This window comes from Juglans microcarpa x Juglans regia, chromosome 2D (genome assembly GCF_004785595.1).
Source record: "Juglans microcarpa x Juglans regia isolate MS1-56 chromosome 2D, Jm3101_v1.0, whole genome shotgun sequence".
Taxonomy (NCBI): Eukaryota; Viridiplantae; Streptophyta; class Magnoliopsida; order Fagales; family Juglandaceae; genus Juglans; species Juglans microcarpa x Juglans regia.
The window spans coordinates 9839403-9856428 of NC_054596.1; the positions used below are offsets into that span (position 1 = coordinate 9839403).

At 35.8% G+C, this 17026-nt stretch overlaps 1 protein-coding gene and 1 pseudogene across 1 annotated transcript; both read left to right on the plus strand.

The window, feature by feature from the left end:
- Positions 1-312: 312 nt before the first annotated feature.
- LOC121250915 lies at positions 313-2943 on the plus strand (annotated as a pseudogene).
- A 2162-nt stretch (positions 2944-5105) lies between these two features.
- On the plus strand, positions 5106-16174 carry LOC121248046 (cleavage and polyadenylation specificity factor subunit 2). The gene is made up of 18 exons (XM_041146405.1): positions 5106-5261; positions 5681-5849; positions 6437-6533; positions 7040-7166; positions 7672-7790; positions 8308-8402; positions 8513-8664; positions 8830-8887; positions 8963-9070; positions 10661-10910; positions 11022-11206; positions 12768-12860; positions 13654-13752; positions 14197-14328; positions 14411-14455; positions 14530-14697; positions 15606-15680; positions 15834-16174. Exons 1-18 carry the CDS (start codon positions 5113-5115, stop codon positions 15933-15935), a joined length of 2223 nt encoding a protein of 740 aa, XP_041002339.1. The 5' UTR covers positions 5106-5112; the 3' UTR covers positions 15936-16174.
- Positions 16175-17026: the final 852 nt, after the last annotated feature.

Sequence of the window (17026 nt, forward strand, 5' to 3'; positions counted from 1 at the left end):
TTCAAGTTTTATGACTCTTTCATTTCTTGCTTTATCAGGCAATTGCCGTACTAAGCTATGAGTTAGGTTTAGCTTATTTTTTAGTTGATTTAGCTGCTATTATTTCCAGTTATACTAGTTGCACTCTTACACACTTCCTTGATATGATTGCTTTGCAAGTTGCATCAATTTTTCTGATCAAGTCGTTATCTCCCCACAATGCAACTTTTGTTTCAAACATTATAATTGTGAACTTCCTCTATTGATATTTATTAATGCAAGACTGACAAGTTGAAGATCATAAATTAGAAGGAACTGAGTGTTAAGTAAGTTATGGAGCCTCTGTGGGAACTTTTATATTTGCTGGATCCACCCATTACGCTCATTGTGACTGCAGTAACTGTATCATTTGGATCTGCATTTCGGTCCCTTAATTATGAGAAGGAAATGGAGCGAAACCTTAACTTATCTGAAGCATCCATTACATTAGATAGGTCACAAGCTCTAATGATCCCAATAATGAGCTCTTGAGTTTGCTTTTGATGTTCTACCTGTTCTCTTTTGTCTCACAACTCCTTACTGCATTTACAGCCATTGCCTCTGTTTCATCCCTTTCTTTTGCTTATATCCTTATGGTGCATATATAAGGTCGCAATTTGGTTTAACCGACCCATTTGTGTCTCGTTGCTGCTCAAAGTCATTTACACGAATTCAAGGGTTATTATTTCTGGCATGCTATGGTGTTGTTGCCGCTTGGCTTGTTTCTGGCCATTGGGTATTAAATAATTTGTTGGGCATCTCCATATGTATTGCATTCGTGAGTCATGTGCGTCTCTCGAACATCAAAATATGTGCAATGCTTCTCGTTTGTTTATTTGTATATGACATATTCTAGGTTTTCTTCTCTGAGAGGTTTTTTGGGGCAAATGTCATGGTCTCAGTGGCAACGCAACAAGCATCGAATCCTGTCCATATAGTTGCTAATAGTTTGAGCCTTCCTGGGCTGCAATTGATTTCAAAGAAGCTGGAGTTGCCTATGAAGATTGTTTTCCCTAGGAATTTGTTGGGTGGAGTGGTTCCTGGAGGAAATGCTGCAGACTTCATGATGCTTGGGCTAGGTGACATGCTACGTCATCTTTTCTTTCTATTTGTGCTACTGTAGGTTTTACCAAATCTGGAAGTTCTGTTGCATATGATCATTATCACCTTTCAGTCAGTATTTTCTTGCAATTTAATATGGAAGAGATGTTCTCCTGTAAATCCAGGATCAATGACTGGAACATCTCTTCGTGCTCCTCCATGACATGGCCCAGCCACCTCCCTAGTGTGATCTTGACACCCCTTGTCTCCCAGACTTGCTGTTGGCACTAGTAGGCCTGTGGCTCAACCTCCCACAATTGCCTCCAGCCACTCATTAGAAGCATACCCTGAATAATAAGTCATGCATATCAATATGTGTGTTTGTGTGTGTGTGTGTGTGTGTGAGTGTGTGTGATACTCATGTTGGTGGGCGGTCAGCACCTGTCCCAATCAAGAAACTTGGTTGGATTTTAATAAAGAGGTAGATTCATCTTGTTTGTTGATTGCATGGGGGAAAATATGCTCCATTAAGACCTTTTGGCCAAAATTGCCATCCATATTCCAACCATCATGAACCCCGATTAGGATTTATCTATCATTTTCTAAATGGTTTCAAGCTCCATAAAACTTGCCTGCTATGGTCATGATGGGTTAGATTGCCAAAATAAGGCAACCTATCGATAACGCTAAGGCAAAGCTATCCTGAAAAGTGACAGTAATGCCCAGCTGTGAGTTGTTTTCTAAATTTTCTTCGCATATTGAATGTATTATATGGAGTGAATATAAGAACATCTTGCACAAATGCTTTTGATGTAAAGCCAAAAGCTTTGCTCTAATTGGAGTTTGTATACAAGAGGTATGGCATTATTCAGTATATCTCTCAGATGTATCAAGGTATATTGTTCTGTATCTGATAATATCTTAAAAGAATATTTATATTAGAATATTTATATTTTCTTTGGGTAATGTTCTTGTCGTAGGCTATTCCTTCCATGCTTTTGGCTTTAGTTCTCTGCTTTGATCATCGAAAGAGCAAGGATTCAATAAATCTCTAGACATAAATTCTTCGAAGGGGCACAAATACATATGGTATGCCCTTGTTGGGTATGCGATCAGGCTGGTAACTGCTTTAGCTGCTGGTGTTTTGACTCACTCGCCTCAACTTACACTTCTTTATCTGGTAATTTTTCTCTTTAATTTTTGTGTTGCTATCTTTGTGATGTTTTCTCGTTCATGCAATCATGAAATTATAAATACAAATTCTTTTTCTCTGTTGTTGATATACATTGATTGGTTTATTCTACAAACCTAAGTTACCATTCACAAGCTTCTTTGGGGTGTAAGCTTTCATGGTTCAAATTATCAAGTCAATATTACATTTTTTTTGGTGACCATTGTATGCTCTTATGGCTAGTAAATGGTGGAAACGATTTGATTCTCCAATAAGATCTGATTTTTTTGGCATTAAGTACGATATTTTTATCTTAAACTGTGACACTAGGGGGAAAAAACTGGTTATTCTTATTTTATGAACCTTTTCCATGAAAACATCTCTAGTAACATAGCTGTATCAAATTTTGAGGGCACTTACCTTATCTAGTTGTATAGTAGTTTTATGGCAAGTAAGAACCATTGTGCCTCTCTACCTTAAAACATTTTCCCCCATTTCGGTGAATGTAGGTACCTTCTACATTGAGACCTATTATCGTGATCTCTTGGATGAGGCAAGAGCTAATGGAATTATGGGAAGGAAGCATGCCAAACCTAAACGAAAAAGCTCGCCAAACAGATGTTTGAGATGCCTTATGGTCCAAGTAAAACTACTCGGTGCCTTTTAGAAGTTGTAGATTCATATAAAAGCTCTCTCCTTGTCAAACTTCAGAATAGCAACTATTATATGTTTATTTTGGTATCAAACATTTGGCATCAGATGTTTCCTTTTAATTCCTTAGCAATGAAAATGGAAAACTTATGCAAACCTTGTTGTGCCATGTTATGAATTTTCTTTTGAGACATATACTTCCATTTTCTACACTAAAATCTAGACATAAGGTCTCGGGATGGTCTGAGAGAAAAGGTTACACAGGGCTTTTGGCAGTAATTAACCTTGTTGGTGAACATACATGGCATGGTCTGAAATAAAGAGTGTCAATGTGTCATGCGTCAAAATCTATCTATGGCTGCAAATAATACAAACTACGTTCATACAATAATGAAAGTTGTGGTTAGGAAGAATGACGAGCAAGGTTAAATATTTGGAAGAATAGGGTTAGTATTGGATTGAAGGAGATGGACAATGTACGTGAAAATATTGAGGCAACTTGACTCTGGCTCCAAAAAAAAAAAAAAAAAAAAAAAAAGAAAAGAAAAGAAGAAGCTGTGTAAATGCAAAACTTTGAGCATGTTAAAAGCTTTTATTACCAACCTTCAGCTATACTATGCCTTAGAGCATTAGTAATGGCCTAGTCAAATGCTAATGCAAGTTCAAACTTGAGCTAGATGTGAGAAAAAGCTTCCATATTGGACTAGCCAATGATCTAAAGCTCAACACTTGATTTACAGTAATTCTTGGACACTCCAAATTTGGCGAGTTGCTATTCACACTGCATAAGTGTATTTTATTATTTTATCTACCTTCCACTCTCTTTCCTTCGTTCTTTTCTCTTTCTTCATCTTGAAAGCTGCTCATTTCCTTTATTCTTTCCTTTCTTTATCCCAAAAGCTCCCTAGCACAAGCTACCTCGCAAGCTCTTCTTCAACTAGTAAGCCCCTTCTCTTCGCCAATTGTTTACGTTGCCGTCGTCTTCCAGCCCAAATGGTAATCTCTCTTCCTCGTTCCTCTCTCCCTTTTCTCTGTGTAGGCTTTTCCCTCTCTCTTCTCTTTCCATTTTCTCTCATTTTCTCTTAATCGAGTGATTGAATCGCCATGTGTTTGGCTAATGCAAATGCAAATGAGGTTGTTTAGCTAATGCAAATCCAATGGGAGTGTTTGGCTAATAGAATTTTAAAATGTGTTGCATTAGATTATGCAAATGTAAAAGGGGATGGCTTTTTGCTATAGTAAGTTAGTGTTGTGGGTCGAATTTGATAGTTATTGTAGTATGGCCAAAAGGAATAAAAAATATATTTTTTTTTTTACTTCCTATCATGATTTGGTTGCATCAATTTTTGTAGAGTTATAATATTATTACTAATTAATATATAATCGCTAGAATGGTAAAATATAATAAAATTAAATAATTTTAAATTTTTTAAAAAATAATTAACATGATTTTATTATTATATAAAGAATATATAGATAATTTATTATAAAAATTAAATATGAATAAAATAAATAAAGATAAATTCATGTCATATTAATTAAAATTTAAGTTTGAGTTTAGCTATTGTAATGAGAGTGCTCTCATACCGAGCCTTAAAGGCATCTCGTGATGTGGAAAAAATGAAATGGATGAACGTCCTTGACCAACCAGTCTCCAAGCACTCGGTGAAAAAGGTTTCCTTTTTAAATGATGAAATATCAATAAATAATAAAAGGATAATAATTAAAAAATTATTATATATATATATATATAAATTAAGGAAAATATTAATATGTCGTTCTAATTTGATTATTCTTTTTGATCGCTTAACAAAAAATTTTTTTTTATTTAATTATTAAGAAAGTAGTTTTAAGTGTATTGATATATTTTTTTTTATTTTTTAAAAATATTTAAATATATTAAAAATATATAAAATTAAAAAAATTAAAAAAAAAAAACAGACTAACATTGCCCATAAATTAATGCAGGTGATCTCTCATTTCTGATTTGTTTGGAAGTTCCATTCTAGCATTTCCATGCTGGACTGAATCAATCAAATGTTAAAATGAAGCTGAAACGACGCCGTAGGAACACCGGCGTGGTTATACGAAAATAGCAAACCAAAGGCACTCGCTACTTCTAAACAACGATTGGAAGGACGCTCCTCGACTGCTTGCTCGCCGACCACCTTCCATAAATAGAGAGTTTCAGAGAGACAGAGAGAGAGAGAGAGAGAGGGAGAGGGAGGGAGATGGGAACTTCGGTGCAGGTGACTCCGGTGTGCGGAGTGTACAACGAGAACCCGCTGTCGTACTTAGTTTCCATAGACGATTTCAACTTCCTCATCGACTGTGGTTGGAACGACCTCTTCGACCCCTCTCTCCTTCAACCCCTCTCCAAGTACTATCTTCAGCTCTCTTCAATTCTTTTTCTTCTTTTCACTTTCTTTCTTAAACAAAAAAAATTTTTGGAGGCTCTGTGGTGGACATTGTCTAACCTAACTTTAAAATTTCGTAGATTGAACTCTGCCCTTATTTTAAAATTTAATTTAACAATTTGAACCAGTTGCTGAACAATGCAAGTGGTTGACTTCCTATTGAATGCCGTGTAATAGTTCACAAGAAAATAATTTTTATTTGAGTAAATTCCCAATCCTTGTTTGTATACTGAGAACATGGTGGAGATATAAATAGAATTTGATAGAATGGAGCTGATGTTCCATACAAAGTGTTCCGTTGGGTTTTTTTTCCCCGGCCCCGGGGGGGGGGGGGGGGGTGGGGTTGATGACTACTTTAACACAAGATTGGACTGGTGTGCAGAATAGCATCAACAATAGATGCCGTCTTGCTTTCATATCCGGATACACTTCACCTTGGTGCTTTGCCGTATGCCATGAAACAGCTTGGACTCTCCGCTCCGGTTTATTCTACTGAGCCTGTTTACAGATTGGGCCTCCTCACAATGTACGATCAGTATCTCGCGCGGAAGGTAAAGTTTTCATCCTGTATTGTTGCACATTTTTTGTTGACTGTTGACTAAGTGCTTTTAGTCTCATTATCCATTTATTTGACTTGATATTGTTGGTTGGCTCCGAGTGCTATACTATCCTTGCCTAAACAGCAAATTTCATTCAAATGTTTTGGTTGGTACTACCCTAGGATTGTTTAAAATAAGTTTTACCTATAAAAAAAATGATTGTTTAAAATAAGTTGTATTTTCTGCTTATGGGGTTTCCTTGGATTGACTTGATTACTGACCTTACAGATTCCTTGTTTCGTCTCGAAATTCTTAGCATGCTATGAACTGGATTATGATATCTTAAAACTCATCTTAACTTGAAATGGGTGATTAAATTATTAACTTGATGAGGGAGTAAGTTTTATATAATACTTTTCTGCATATGTTATATATGATCAGTAAAGATGTAAAGAAATGAATGAATATATGTGGAACATTTCTATATCTATAGAGTAGAGAAGTCTAAATTAAAAATTATAACCTGTGCTATTCATTTTGCAAGTGTTTACATCTTGTCTGCTAATTTGACATACAATTCTCCCTCTCTCTCTCTGCAGCAAGTGTCGGAGTTCGATCTGTTTACTTTAGATGATATTGATTCTGCCTTCCAAATGGTGACCAGACTAACCTACTCTCAGAATCATCATCTCTCCGGTATGCATTTGTTGGTGATCACTTTCTTAGAAACATGGCTTTAAATAAGTTGAGTTTTTTTTTTTTTGAACCTTTATTTTTGTTTTTTTTTTTTGGGGGGGGGGGGGGGGGTGAAAAGAAGGGTTGCTAGTTTCCACTGTCTGTTTCCAAGATTTTGATGTACAGGTGGTACACATTGAGACTAGATGGTCCATGTGGTCCTGTACCTAGTGAGAACATTGACGTGTCTAAAGTGAATTGTTTATTAATTTAGAAGGTACATTGCCTCTCACCTATGGCATAATCTGTTTTGAGTGCTTTGGCATGTTAGCATTTTTGTAGGAGCTTCTGCCTCGCTCATCATTTTTTGATACTATTCAAGACAATTGGATGCTAATCATGTTGATCAATTTCTGTGTATTGTTAACATGACATGTATTATGAATACATTGACGCTCTTATTGTGTCTCCTCTCTTCTTCCTGTCCTTTTTTGTTGTTTAATTTGGTAACCTGATAATAATTGTAGGCAAAGGGGACGGGATTGTGATTGCACCCCATGTGGCTGGGCATCTGTTGGGAGGTACTGTATGGAAGATAACAAAGGATGGTGAAGATGTTATATATGCTGTTGACTTAAACCATCGCAAAGAAAGGTAAACCTTCCTTCTAACTACCTGCACCATATTTGCTGTAATACATTACCCTAGAGAACTGCATCCTGAACAAATCAACTTAGACATGGCACAATTTTTTCAAGTACTCTAAATTTGGCAACTGGAAATCTCTTTGTTCCCCTCCCCCTCATTTATGCTCGTATGTACTTTTGAAAGCTGATATTTTAAGTAAAATCTTGTGAAGTTTTAAGTATCCCCATCATTCCCTGCTTTGGGATAAGTGTTTCTGTATCCGTTTTACATTGTTACTACAAGAATTTGCTTAATAAGATTAGCATTACTATTATACCCTTTAAGAACTTCTTGTGGTAAAGGTCTTGGGCTTGGGGGTATGCTCTCCCCAAGTCTAAGGTTCGAATCCTCTTGGGTGCAAACAATCTCTAGGGGCTATCGGACTGAGAGATTTTTCCCTTGAATTACCCGAGGTGCACTTGTGGGAAACTCCTCGCCGAGGGCCTGTACTTATTGGTTTTGTTTTTATCAGGCATTTGAATGGAACTGTTCTAGCATCTTTTGTGCGGCCTGCCGTTCTAATAACAGATGCCTATAATGCTCTAAACAATCAGCCATATAGACGTGGTGAAAAGGAGAATGAGTTTGGAGGTACTAATTCTTATGATCTTTAAACTTTTCATTCCCCTTTAAGCCCATGCTTTTGTCAGCTAGGTTCAATATTGCTATTTCCTGTAGGAATAACATACATATTTGTAAATAGTTGACACATAGTCATAAATAACACAAGATTTTTTAATTGATGCCATTTTATAAAATCCATGCCATGTTTTGTAAATGGAACTGGTCTCGCATCTTTCAAAATTCTGTTCTAATAACAGGTGCGGAAAGTTGTTTAAACAATCAGCTTTATAGATGCAAAAAGAATGACATGTGAAAAAAGGATGCGAATGAGCATATTCCGTATTTTTGCTTTCTTTTCTCTTTTTCTTTTTTGTGTCTGTAATTTTCATTTATCTCAAATTGAAATTATAAACACGTGCATGAATGCATAGTATTTAGTCGTATATGGCAACTATATGTTTCAAGATTGCCAATGAACATGTATTTTTTTATATTTATCTTTGTTATTTTTTAATTCTTATGCCATTTTTCTTGGTTGATTTAGAAACTATAAAGAAAACACTAGGTGCTGGTGGAAATGTATTACTACCTGTTGATACCGCTGGGAGAGTCTTGGAACTTATTCTAATATTAGAACAGGTCAGTAGGCGGGATGCTATTTTTCTTGGTCTGGTTAAGTATACATAATCCTGCCTTATGCAAATACCATTGGTCAATGTTTTAACATAGGATTTTGGTGATGGTTGCAGTATTGGGCGGATAAAAGTTTGAACTATCCCATATTCTTTCTTACATATGTTGCGTCTAGCACAATCGATTATGTCAAGAGTTTCCTTGAGTGGATGAGTGATTCGATTGCAAAATCTTTTGAACAAAATCGTGAAAATCCCTTTCATCTAAAGTAAGTGGTGCTTTCTTAATGTGGGTTCTTCCTTAGAATATTCATATTTAATGCTACTTTATTTTTTTTGTTATCTATATCTGTGTGCTTGAGAAAGATGTAGCATATCTGATTTGTTATTCATGTTGCTGGGTGATGTTGCTTAATGGGTATTTTCACTTGCAGGCATGTCACACTTTTAATTAACAAGACTGAACTTGATAATGCTCCAGATGGTCCGAAGGTTAGATAACCTTTGCACCCCCTTAACTCCACTTTTGCCCACTACTGATGGAAAGGACTTACACATCTTAAATAGGTTGTTATTGCATCCATGGCCAGTTTGGAAGTGGGTTTTTCTCATGATATTTTTGTTGAATGGGCGTCTGATACCAAGAATCTTGTGCTTTTTACTGACAGAGGCCAGGTATATTTTTATGACCTTGGTTGTTGAATTTTCCAAAATTAGCATTTTAAGCTGTGTTATACTTATGAAAATGAATTTGGAGTAGTATTTTCGAAATTCAGATATTGATAGCTAGATTGTTCCTTGAAGCTGTCGTGACTGAGTGTACTGCAATGCCCTATATTTTCAGCTGGAATTTAAGAAGTCGCTGTCCTCTATTATCACATTTGTAAATTTTTTAGTTCAGCTAATATAATGAACTGTTTAATTTCATTACCATTTCATCTTTGCTGCATCCTTTTCAAAGAAATAAGAAATCAATTGCTTCATGATGGCTCACTCTTGAGGAAATCAAACTGCTTTGCCCATGTAATATTTACCATGAATACTAGGTCCAAATTAATGTTTCTGTTCATTCTTAAAGTGTCAAGGTGAACATATGTTTTCATAGAAATTCTCGAGCTTGCTATTCGCCTTTTCAACTTGATTTGGCAACAGAGCGTCTTATCAACCAGATGTCTCTACTAAGGTTGATTTCCTCTATGCCATACTGAGTCTCTGGCAAAACAATATTTTTCCCTTTGATTATTTTCTTGCTTCAGTGCATCTTTGACTTGAATTGACGTATTTTTGGACTTATTATGCTTTCTAAATCATTTGGTAGTTGTCTCCCTTATGTTGTCTCAGATTGTTCTGTACTAGCTTTGGATGAGTGCATGAAGTTCTTATTACACTTTTCTTTGAATTGCCGTTCAATCCCCATGTCCCGTTCAGCTATGCTCTGCAGCATATTTCTTGATTGCCTTGCATCTATCCTGTTGACCTCAGAGGCTACAGCTATTTATGATGTTTAGAAAATGATTATCATTGCAAATAATAATTACATTTCACAAACACTTCTCTAGTTCATTCATCTTTCCCTATGATATTGTTTGATTCTCTCTGCTTCTATTCTGTTCTTTCCCGGATCTTGAATGCTGTTATTTCTTAGTTTTGCTGCCTCTTGCCAACCTAACTTCTTAAAGCATCTTTTCATTGGTCAATCTTATAGCATCTTGTTCTGGTATTTTCAACTAAGATTACACAGTTCAACTGGCATCATTTCCAATAAGTTTTTCAATAAGAGATATTTGAACTAGATTCCTTTTATAGTCAAGGATTCTGTTTTATTTTGAATCCTTTCCTGTCAATAAGTCAGAAGTTTACTGATAACATGCCTCTACTAAGGATTAGTATAATTCTTTCTGCATTGGGGGCTTTATGGCTACTGATATTATACGCATGTGAATGAAAGAATCCATGTTCTTAAGATTTATTCAGACAATTTGAATTTTCTGTAAGCATTGTGAGATAAGCTTTTTATTTGTCCCCTCCTCTTTCAGTTCTTGGTTTCCTTTCCACTTGGATAAATATGCAGTCTTTTTCCTAAGAAATGTTGGTAAATAATTGGATTTTTACAGTTGGCCTTATATTGCATTTGGTACTCATGTACATAACATGTAACTATGATATCACTACTGTATATTATCCCTATTCCATTGCAACTTTATTTGGAATAGCTTTTTCTCTAATAAAATAGGAATGTGCTGACGCCTTACAGTAAATATGTAGTTTGCCACATTAGCTCGTATACTCCAGGCAGATCCACCTCCAAAAGCTGTTAAAGTCATCATGTCCAAGAGGGTTCCTTTAGTTGGAGAGGAGCTAATTGCTTATGAAGAAGAGCAGAACCGAATAAAAAAGGAAGAAACATTAAAAGCTGCTCTCATCAAGGAGGAGTCAAAAGCATCTCATGGGGCTGATGTTAATGTGAGCGATCCAATGGTCATTGATGTTAGTAAAGCTCATTCTTCGCCAGATGGTATGATAACAAGGATTAAAATTCCATTCCTGGCCAATTTGAGATTCATTCTACACTTTATTTCACCATTTTCTGGGGTATATACTGAATCTTCCTGACTGTACCTCTCAGTGGCTGCTCCACATGGCGGTAAATACCGGGACATATTAACTGATGGATTTGTTCCTTCATCCACCAGTGTTGCCCCAATGTTTCCTTTTTATGAAAATGCTTCAGAGTGGGATGATTTTGGCGAAGTCATAAATCCTGATGATTATGTTATCAAGGACGAAGACATGGACCAAGCAGGAATGCACGTAAGTTCTATTTGTGGGATATATTCCTCTTTGCTGTGAATTTTGATATTTAAGTAGCTTACTTTACAGTTGACTACTTGTGCCCTTTTATCAAATTATTGGGGTGTATAGAACAATGACTTCACTATTGTCAATGTGTGCTGCAATTTTTTGTTATGGAATTTGAATAACAGCTGCTTGGTAGTAATGACTATGTGCTCAACTAAATTTAGTGTGAAGGAAAATTAAAACTTCTAGCATGCGAAATGAGATTAGAGTGAACTGTGAAAGAACAAGAAAAAGAAAAAAAAGAAGAAGAAATGTAGCATTCGGGTTGAGTGACAACATTGAGGAGGTGGCTGTACCAGTTCTCAATTTCTGAGCAGCTGGGAAGAAATGGGGAGATGGAACATGCTGAGGCTTGCAAAAAGTAAAGACGAAAAACATGGACAATCACATTTGGGAAAAAAAAAAAAAAACAGCATTTGAGTACTGTTGGTTCATTGAAAATTGAGGAAAAGTACAGTAAGGAACCCACTGTTGACCTGAAAATTGAAATTGTTTTTTCCTTTTTTTAATTTAAAGAAAGATAGTTTTTATTAATGATCAAGAAGAATGAACAAGGAATTATCGAGATAGAGGGTATACATCAGATAAACCTAATGACAAAAGCAAAAAAGACATAGGTAGGTTGTCCCCCAATGGTAAAGTGAGCTGAAAATAAAAAGGCACCAAGGTCTTTTGTGGTCCTTGTGCTCTCTTCAAATTGTTGGTCATTTATTTCCCTTCATATGTACCACAACAAACAGATAATAATTATTTTTCATGAGGTCTCACTGTGATGAATGGTCATCCACTCTAGTCTGCCCTTTCTAGCATGCAAATAGATCAACCACCGGTCTAGGCATCAGCCCAAATAGACTAGGCACTGCTTGCTGGAGTTAACTACCTTATAACGGAGTAAAAGATGATCCATGGATTCCCCACTCCACTTGTGCATACGACACCATTGTATCACCATGACTTTTCTCTTCCTTAAGTTATCTGGGACAAGATCCTCCCCAGTGCAGCTGTCTGAATGTGCATACATAACTCTGTGAGCTAGCTGCCTAACATTGAAGTTGTTTGATATATAAAGAGAAGGTAGCATAAACTAACAGCATTTACCAAGTTTATGCTAGGGTTGCGAGCATAGCTTTGTCCTTTAGCAGAAACATGTTATCACTTGAGTGCATCTTTTTTACGAAAATGTTTGTACTACCATCTCTGCATTATTGCATCAAGACTTGGGTTTGGTTTGGATTGAGAGTTAATCTCAACCCATCTCATCTCATCTCATCATTACAATTTTCACAAATTCCCACACAAAATAGAATAAAAAATTCAACTTTTTCAAATCCCAAAACAATAATAATATTAAAAAATAATATTCTAACAATATTTTATTCATTTTTCAACTTTCATCTCAACTCATCTTATCTCAACTCACTATCCAAACCTAACCTTAAAATGATAGATGGAGAATTGTTTGTATTATGTTTGAATCTTACTGATGGTCCACTGAATTTCTCATCTATCTCAGGTAGGTGGCAATGCAGATGGAAAATTTGATGATGGATCTGCCAGTTTGATACTTGATGCAAAACCTTCAAAAGTCGTTTCTAATGAATTAACAGTAAGTTCAACTCTGGCTTAGGGTTATATAAAGAGTTATATCTCTTAATTATGATAACTTCTGTCATAGACTCTACAAAATAATTGTCACCGAGTCATTTCTGTTTTATTTTCATTGCAATGTGGTTTCATAGGTAGGAAAATGGTATGTTATGCTGATCATCAGTTATATTTTAGCTTTATTGCAATATGGTTTTCATAGTAGGAAATAGTATTTTATGTTGATCAGAAATCTGATTCTGGCTATTATGTATTGTTGTGCTATTTATAATAATTATTACAGGGGGAAAATGTGTTTCCCTTTTGTTATTGCCACTTCCTTCTTGTATCTTGTTCTCATTCTATATTGGTGTCTCTCTTGTACAGGTTCTGTGCACTAGGGTTGCCCCTTTTGTGCTTTTTAATAAAGGTTTATTACTTATAAAAAATTCATTTTAAATCTTCATTCTTCGCCGCATGTGATAGTCTTTTTGAACAAAAAGTAATAGCGTGCTTTATTGTAGTGCCTCAAGGAATAAATTAATTAATAATTTTTTATAAGTATTTTGTGTTTTTGGTTCATAAAAAATAGATCATGTTGATGAAATTTTACTTAATATTGAAACATGCTGAAATATCGGACCTCATTTAAGATTTTATGAGTGTGGAATCATTGCCATATATTTTGCTTGAACGTCTTTATAATGTGTCTTGTAAACTTGAAATGTTGGACAACTTTTATTTTGGGCGTACAGGCTCTCATAAGTTCTTGATGTGATGTGATGTTGTTTTGGTTTTGAATTTGGCTTTTTCAGGTGCAAGTGAAGTGTTCATTGATTTACATGGACTTTGAGGGCCGTTCCGATGGGCGTTCTATTAAATCAATTCTCTCCCATGTGGCTCCCCTAAAGCTAGTGAGAATGCATTTTATGCTCGTTAATTTACAATTTCCCCAATTATTATTCAACTTATGTCAGTTAAGGTCAAGATTTTGAAGTCTATATTGCTTGGCATCCCTTGTTCCTTCATAACATGCCATTACTTGCAATTGTTGTGTTACCATGATCATGCGCATGCATTTTGCATGTGCGCTTTTCACATGATTATGTAACAATTGAGTCACATAAGTAGTGCAAATTTACAAGTTATCATGCTTGTTTGGATGTCCAGTACTTTTTTCTGCACAATTAGAAGTTTTCTTAATGAGGTTGTAAGTGGTCTAAAAGGGGACTGGCTGAAGACATTCGAAGCTCTACAGTGGTAGGAAGGGGAGACAGTGATTTTTTAAGTGTTATTACTGGTTTTTGTTCAGCACCGGCATGTGGAGTCTTGACTGGTTTTTACTTTTGTCCTTGGAGGTTCTGGTGCATGGATCGGCCGAGGCCACAGAGCATTTGAAGCAACACTGCTTGAAACACGTTTGCCCTCATGTTTATGCTCCCCATATTGAGAAAACAATTGATGTCACCTCTGATTTGTGTGCTTACAAGGTATAATCAGAGAAATCTGTTTTCTTCGTGGACCAATTATTTCAGAAACTAAACTCATATATTTTTCCTACATGAAATATAGGTACAACTTTCTGAGAGGCTGATGAGTAATGTGCTCTTTAAGAAGGTAAGGATGCGGTAGTCTTTTTGCTCAACAATATTATATCATCCCCAGTACATCTGATTTAAGTGCAATTACAGCTCGGAGATTATGAAATAGCTTGGGTTGATGCTGAAGTAGGGAAGACAGAGAATGGCATGCTGTCTTTACTTCCGTGTTCAAAGGCAGCACCAACACATAGATCTGTTCTTGTTGGTGATCTAAAAATGGCAGATTTTAAGCAGTTTCTAGCCAGTAAGGGCATCCAGGTACAGTTTCTCCACTCTGCATAAAATTTCCACTTTTTCTTTTTCTTCTTTTTGTTGTTGTTGGGGGGGGGGGGGGGGGGGGGGGGGGGGGGGGGGGGGGTGATGGTCAATAATCAATCAATATCTCAGATATGGCAAAACCCGTAAGTGTGAGCTAGTCAATGATCAAGATGTGTCAATCAATTGGACTGCCGACCTGTCTTGACTGAAAAAAAGACAGGCCAGTCATTTGACCATGTTTGGTCCCTTAGTAAATCATGGAAAATAAGTTGCGTCCTGGAGCCAGGCTTGGGAAAACTTTAGGCCAGTATCGGATGTGTGCTTAATAGAGGAAAAAGATCATAACTTGTTCCAAAACCCCCTGGGTAAGATTCTGACTACTGATGATCTGCGGAAGCGCCGGGTAATTATTCCAGAAAGGTGTTGTATGTGCAAGAAAGCTGGCGAGACAGTGGATCATCTTTTGTTACATTGTGAGACAGCTAGAGCCCTGTGGAGCGACGTGTTCAGTCGAATAGGATTAAATTGGGTGATGCCTGCTACAAGGGTAAGAGTTATTGGCTAGTTGGGTAATGCCCGATGGTGCTCCACAAATCAAACTGTGTGGAAGATGGTTCCTATTTGCATTATGTGGTGCATATGGTGGGAGTGTAATGATCGGACATTTGAAGATAAGGAGCAGACAATAGAGGAACTTAGAACTTTATTTTTCCGCATCTTATTTCTTTGGGCTATTGCTGTAGATTTTAATGGCTTAAATGTACATGATTTTCTTATTTCTTTTATAGCAAACTAGATAGGTTTTATCTCTTGTATACCATCTTGTGTACTTGGGCTATGCCTATTCTTATTAATACTACCATTTACTTATTAAAAAAAGAAAGATCATAACTTGTTAAAGTTTACAGGTTGAATTTGCTGGTGGGGCTTTACGGTGTGGCGAGTATGTGACCCTACGCAAGATTGGGGATGCGAGCCAGAAAGTGAGTGATTCTGGTTTACATTTCTGTTTTCAGCTGTGCAACTTAAAATGAAATTCACCTTGCTTTCAATCCAGTATCAGTTATAAACCAAGACAAATTCCTCGCCAGTTTGCAGATGAAAAGCTTCACTTCTAACTCCTTTTGTTTTGGCAGGGTGGCGCTTCTGGTCCTCAGCAAATTCTTATTGAAGGCCCTTTGTGTGAGGATTACTACAAGATCCGGGACTATCTGTGTTCACAGTTTTTTTTGCTTTAAATCTTCTTTTCACAATCTGTAATCCCATTTGGCCAACACTTGATGAGAAATTGGAGGTAGTTCCTGTAGGCGGAGAATACTGACTTGCTAGTAATTCTGCAAAATGTAGTTTAGAGTTTAAAGGTACTTTTGTAAATGTCTCGTGTTTGGTTGGCATTCATATGCATGGGAAACTGCTCTGATATTCCCTTTTTCCTTCTTTTTAAGTATATTACATTTATTTCCAATTATATATGTTATATATGGACTCGTTTGAAAACTCTGAGTATCTCATAATTTTTTGAATAATAGTGAAAGAGCGGTGCTACACTCACGGTGGGTGTAGCACGAGGATGGCTACTGACGAGTTATAATTTTTTTTTGATTCATTTTTTCCGCAGCCTTAAATATATATATTTTTTTAAAAACTAGCATCATTTGAAAAATATAGTCTTAATCATTAAGTAAAAAAAAAAAAAAAAAAATTGCATCGGGATCCATCCTCGATGAGTGTAGATTTATTCAGAGTGAAATAGTTTGAGTTAATATATTTTATTTGATTTTTTAGAAAATAAGAGAAAAAATTAAATAAAAATATTATAAAGTTAAAAATTTATTTGAATATAATTTTTGTTTGAAAGTTTGTAAAAATTGTATTGATTTTTGTATTTTGTTTTGAGATTTATAAAAGTTGTATTGAGTTTTGTATTTGAATAATGATTAGATAATGATTAAATAAAAAAAATTTAAATTTTAAAAGTATTTTATGTTTGAATTATTTGAGAATAAAATTTTGAGAATTTAAAGAATTTTATGTCTGATCTATGTGTCTAAACGTTTCCATAGTCTCGTATTCTCTATAGATAGGTGTGCCCGGATTATCTACTCATCTACGGGTAGAATTATTTGCAAAGGCAAATAAATATAGCGTTTTTATCTCGAAAGAAAAAAGGATGGATTGGTCGGACCAATCCAAGATCAATGGTCATGACAAATCTTCTTTTACACGTTGATGGCATCGTTTGCTGGACGTTTGGTTAACCTGCAGCGTCTCATGAATTTGTAGTAAAACTTCCTAATTATCCAAAATAAAAAGAGAATTACGTGAATGG

Excerpts from the sequence above, each read along its gene's own strand:
- LOC121248046 (XM_041146405.1), top strand. The coding sequence starts at position 5,113 with ATGGGAACTTCGGTGCAGGTGACTCCGGTGTGCGGAGTGTACAACGAG. Across the intron at positions 8,888-8,962 it reads ATGCTCCAGATGGTCCGAAG|GTTGTTATTGCATCCATGGC; the intron begins GTTAGATAACCT and ends CATCTTAAATAG. Across the intron at positions 9,071-10,660 it reads TTTTTACTGACAGAGGCCAG|TTTGCCACATTAGCTCGTAT; the intron begins GTATATTTTTAT and ends GTAAATATGTAG.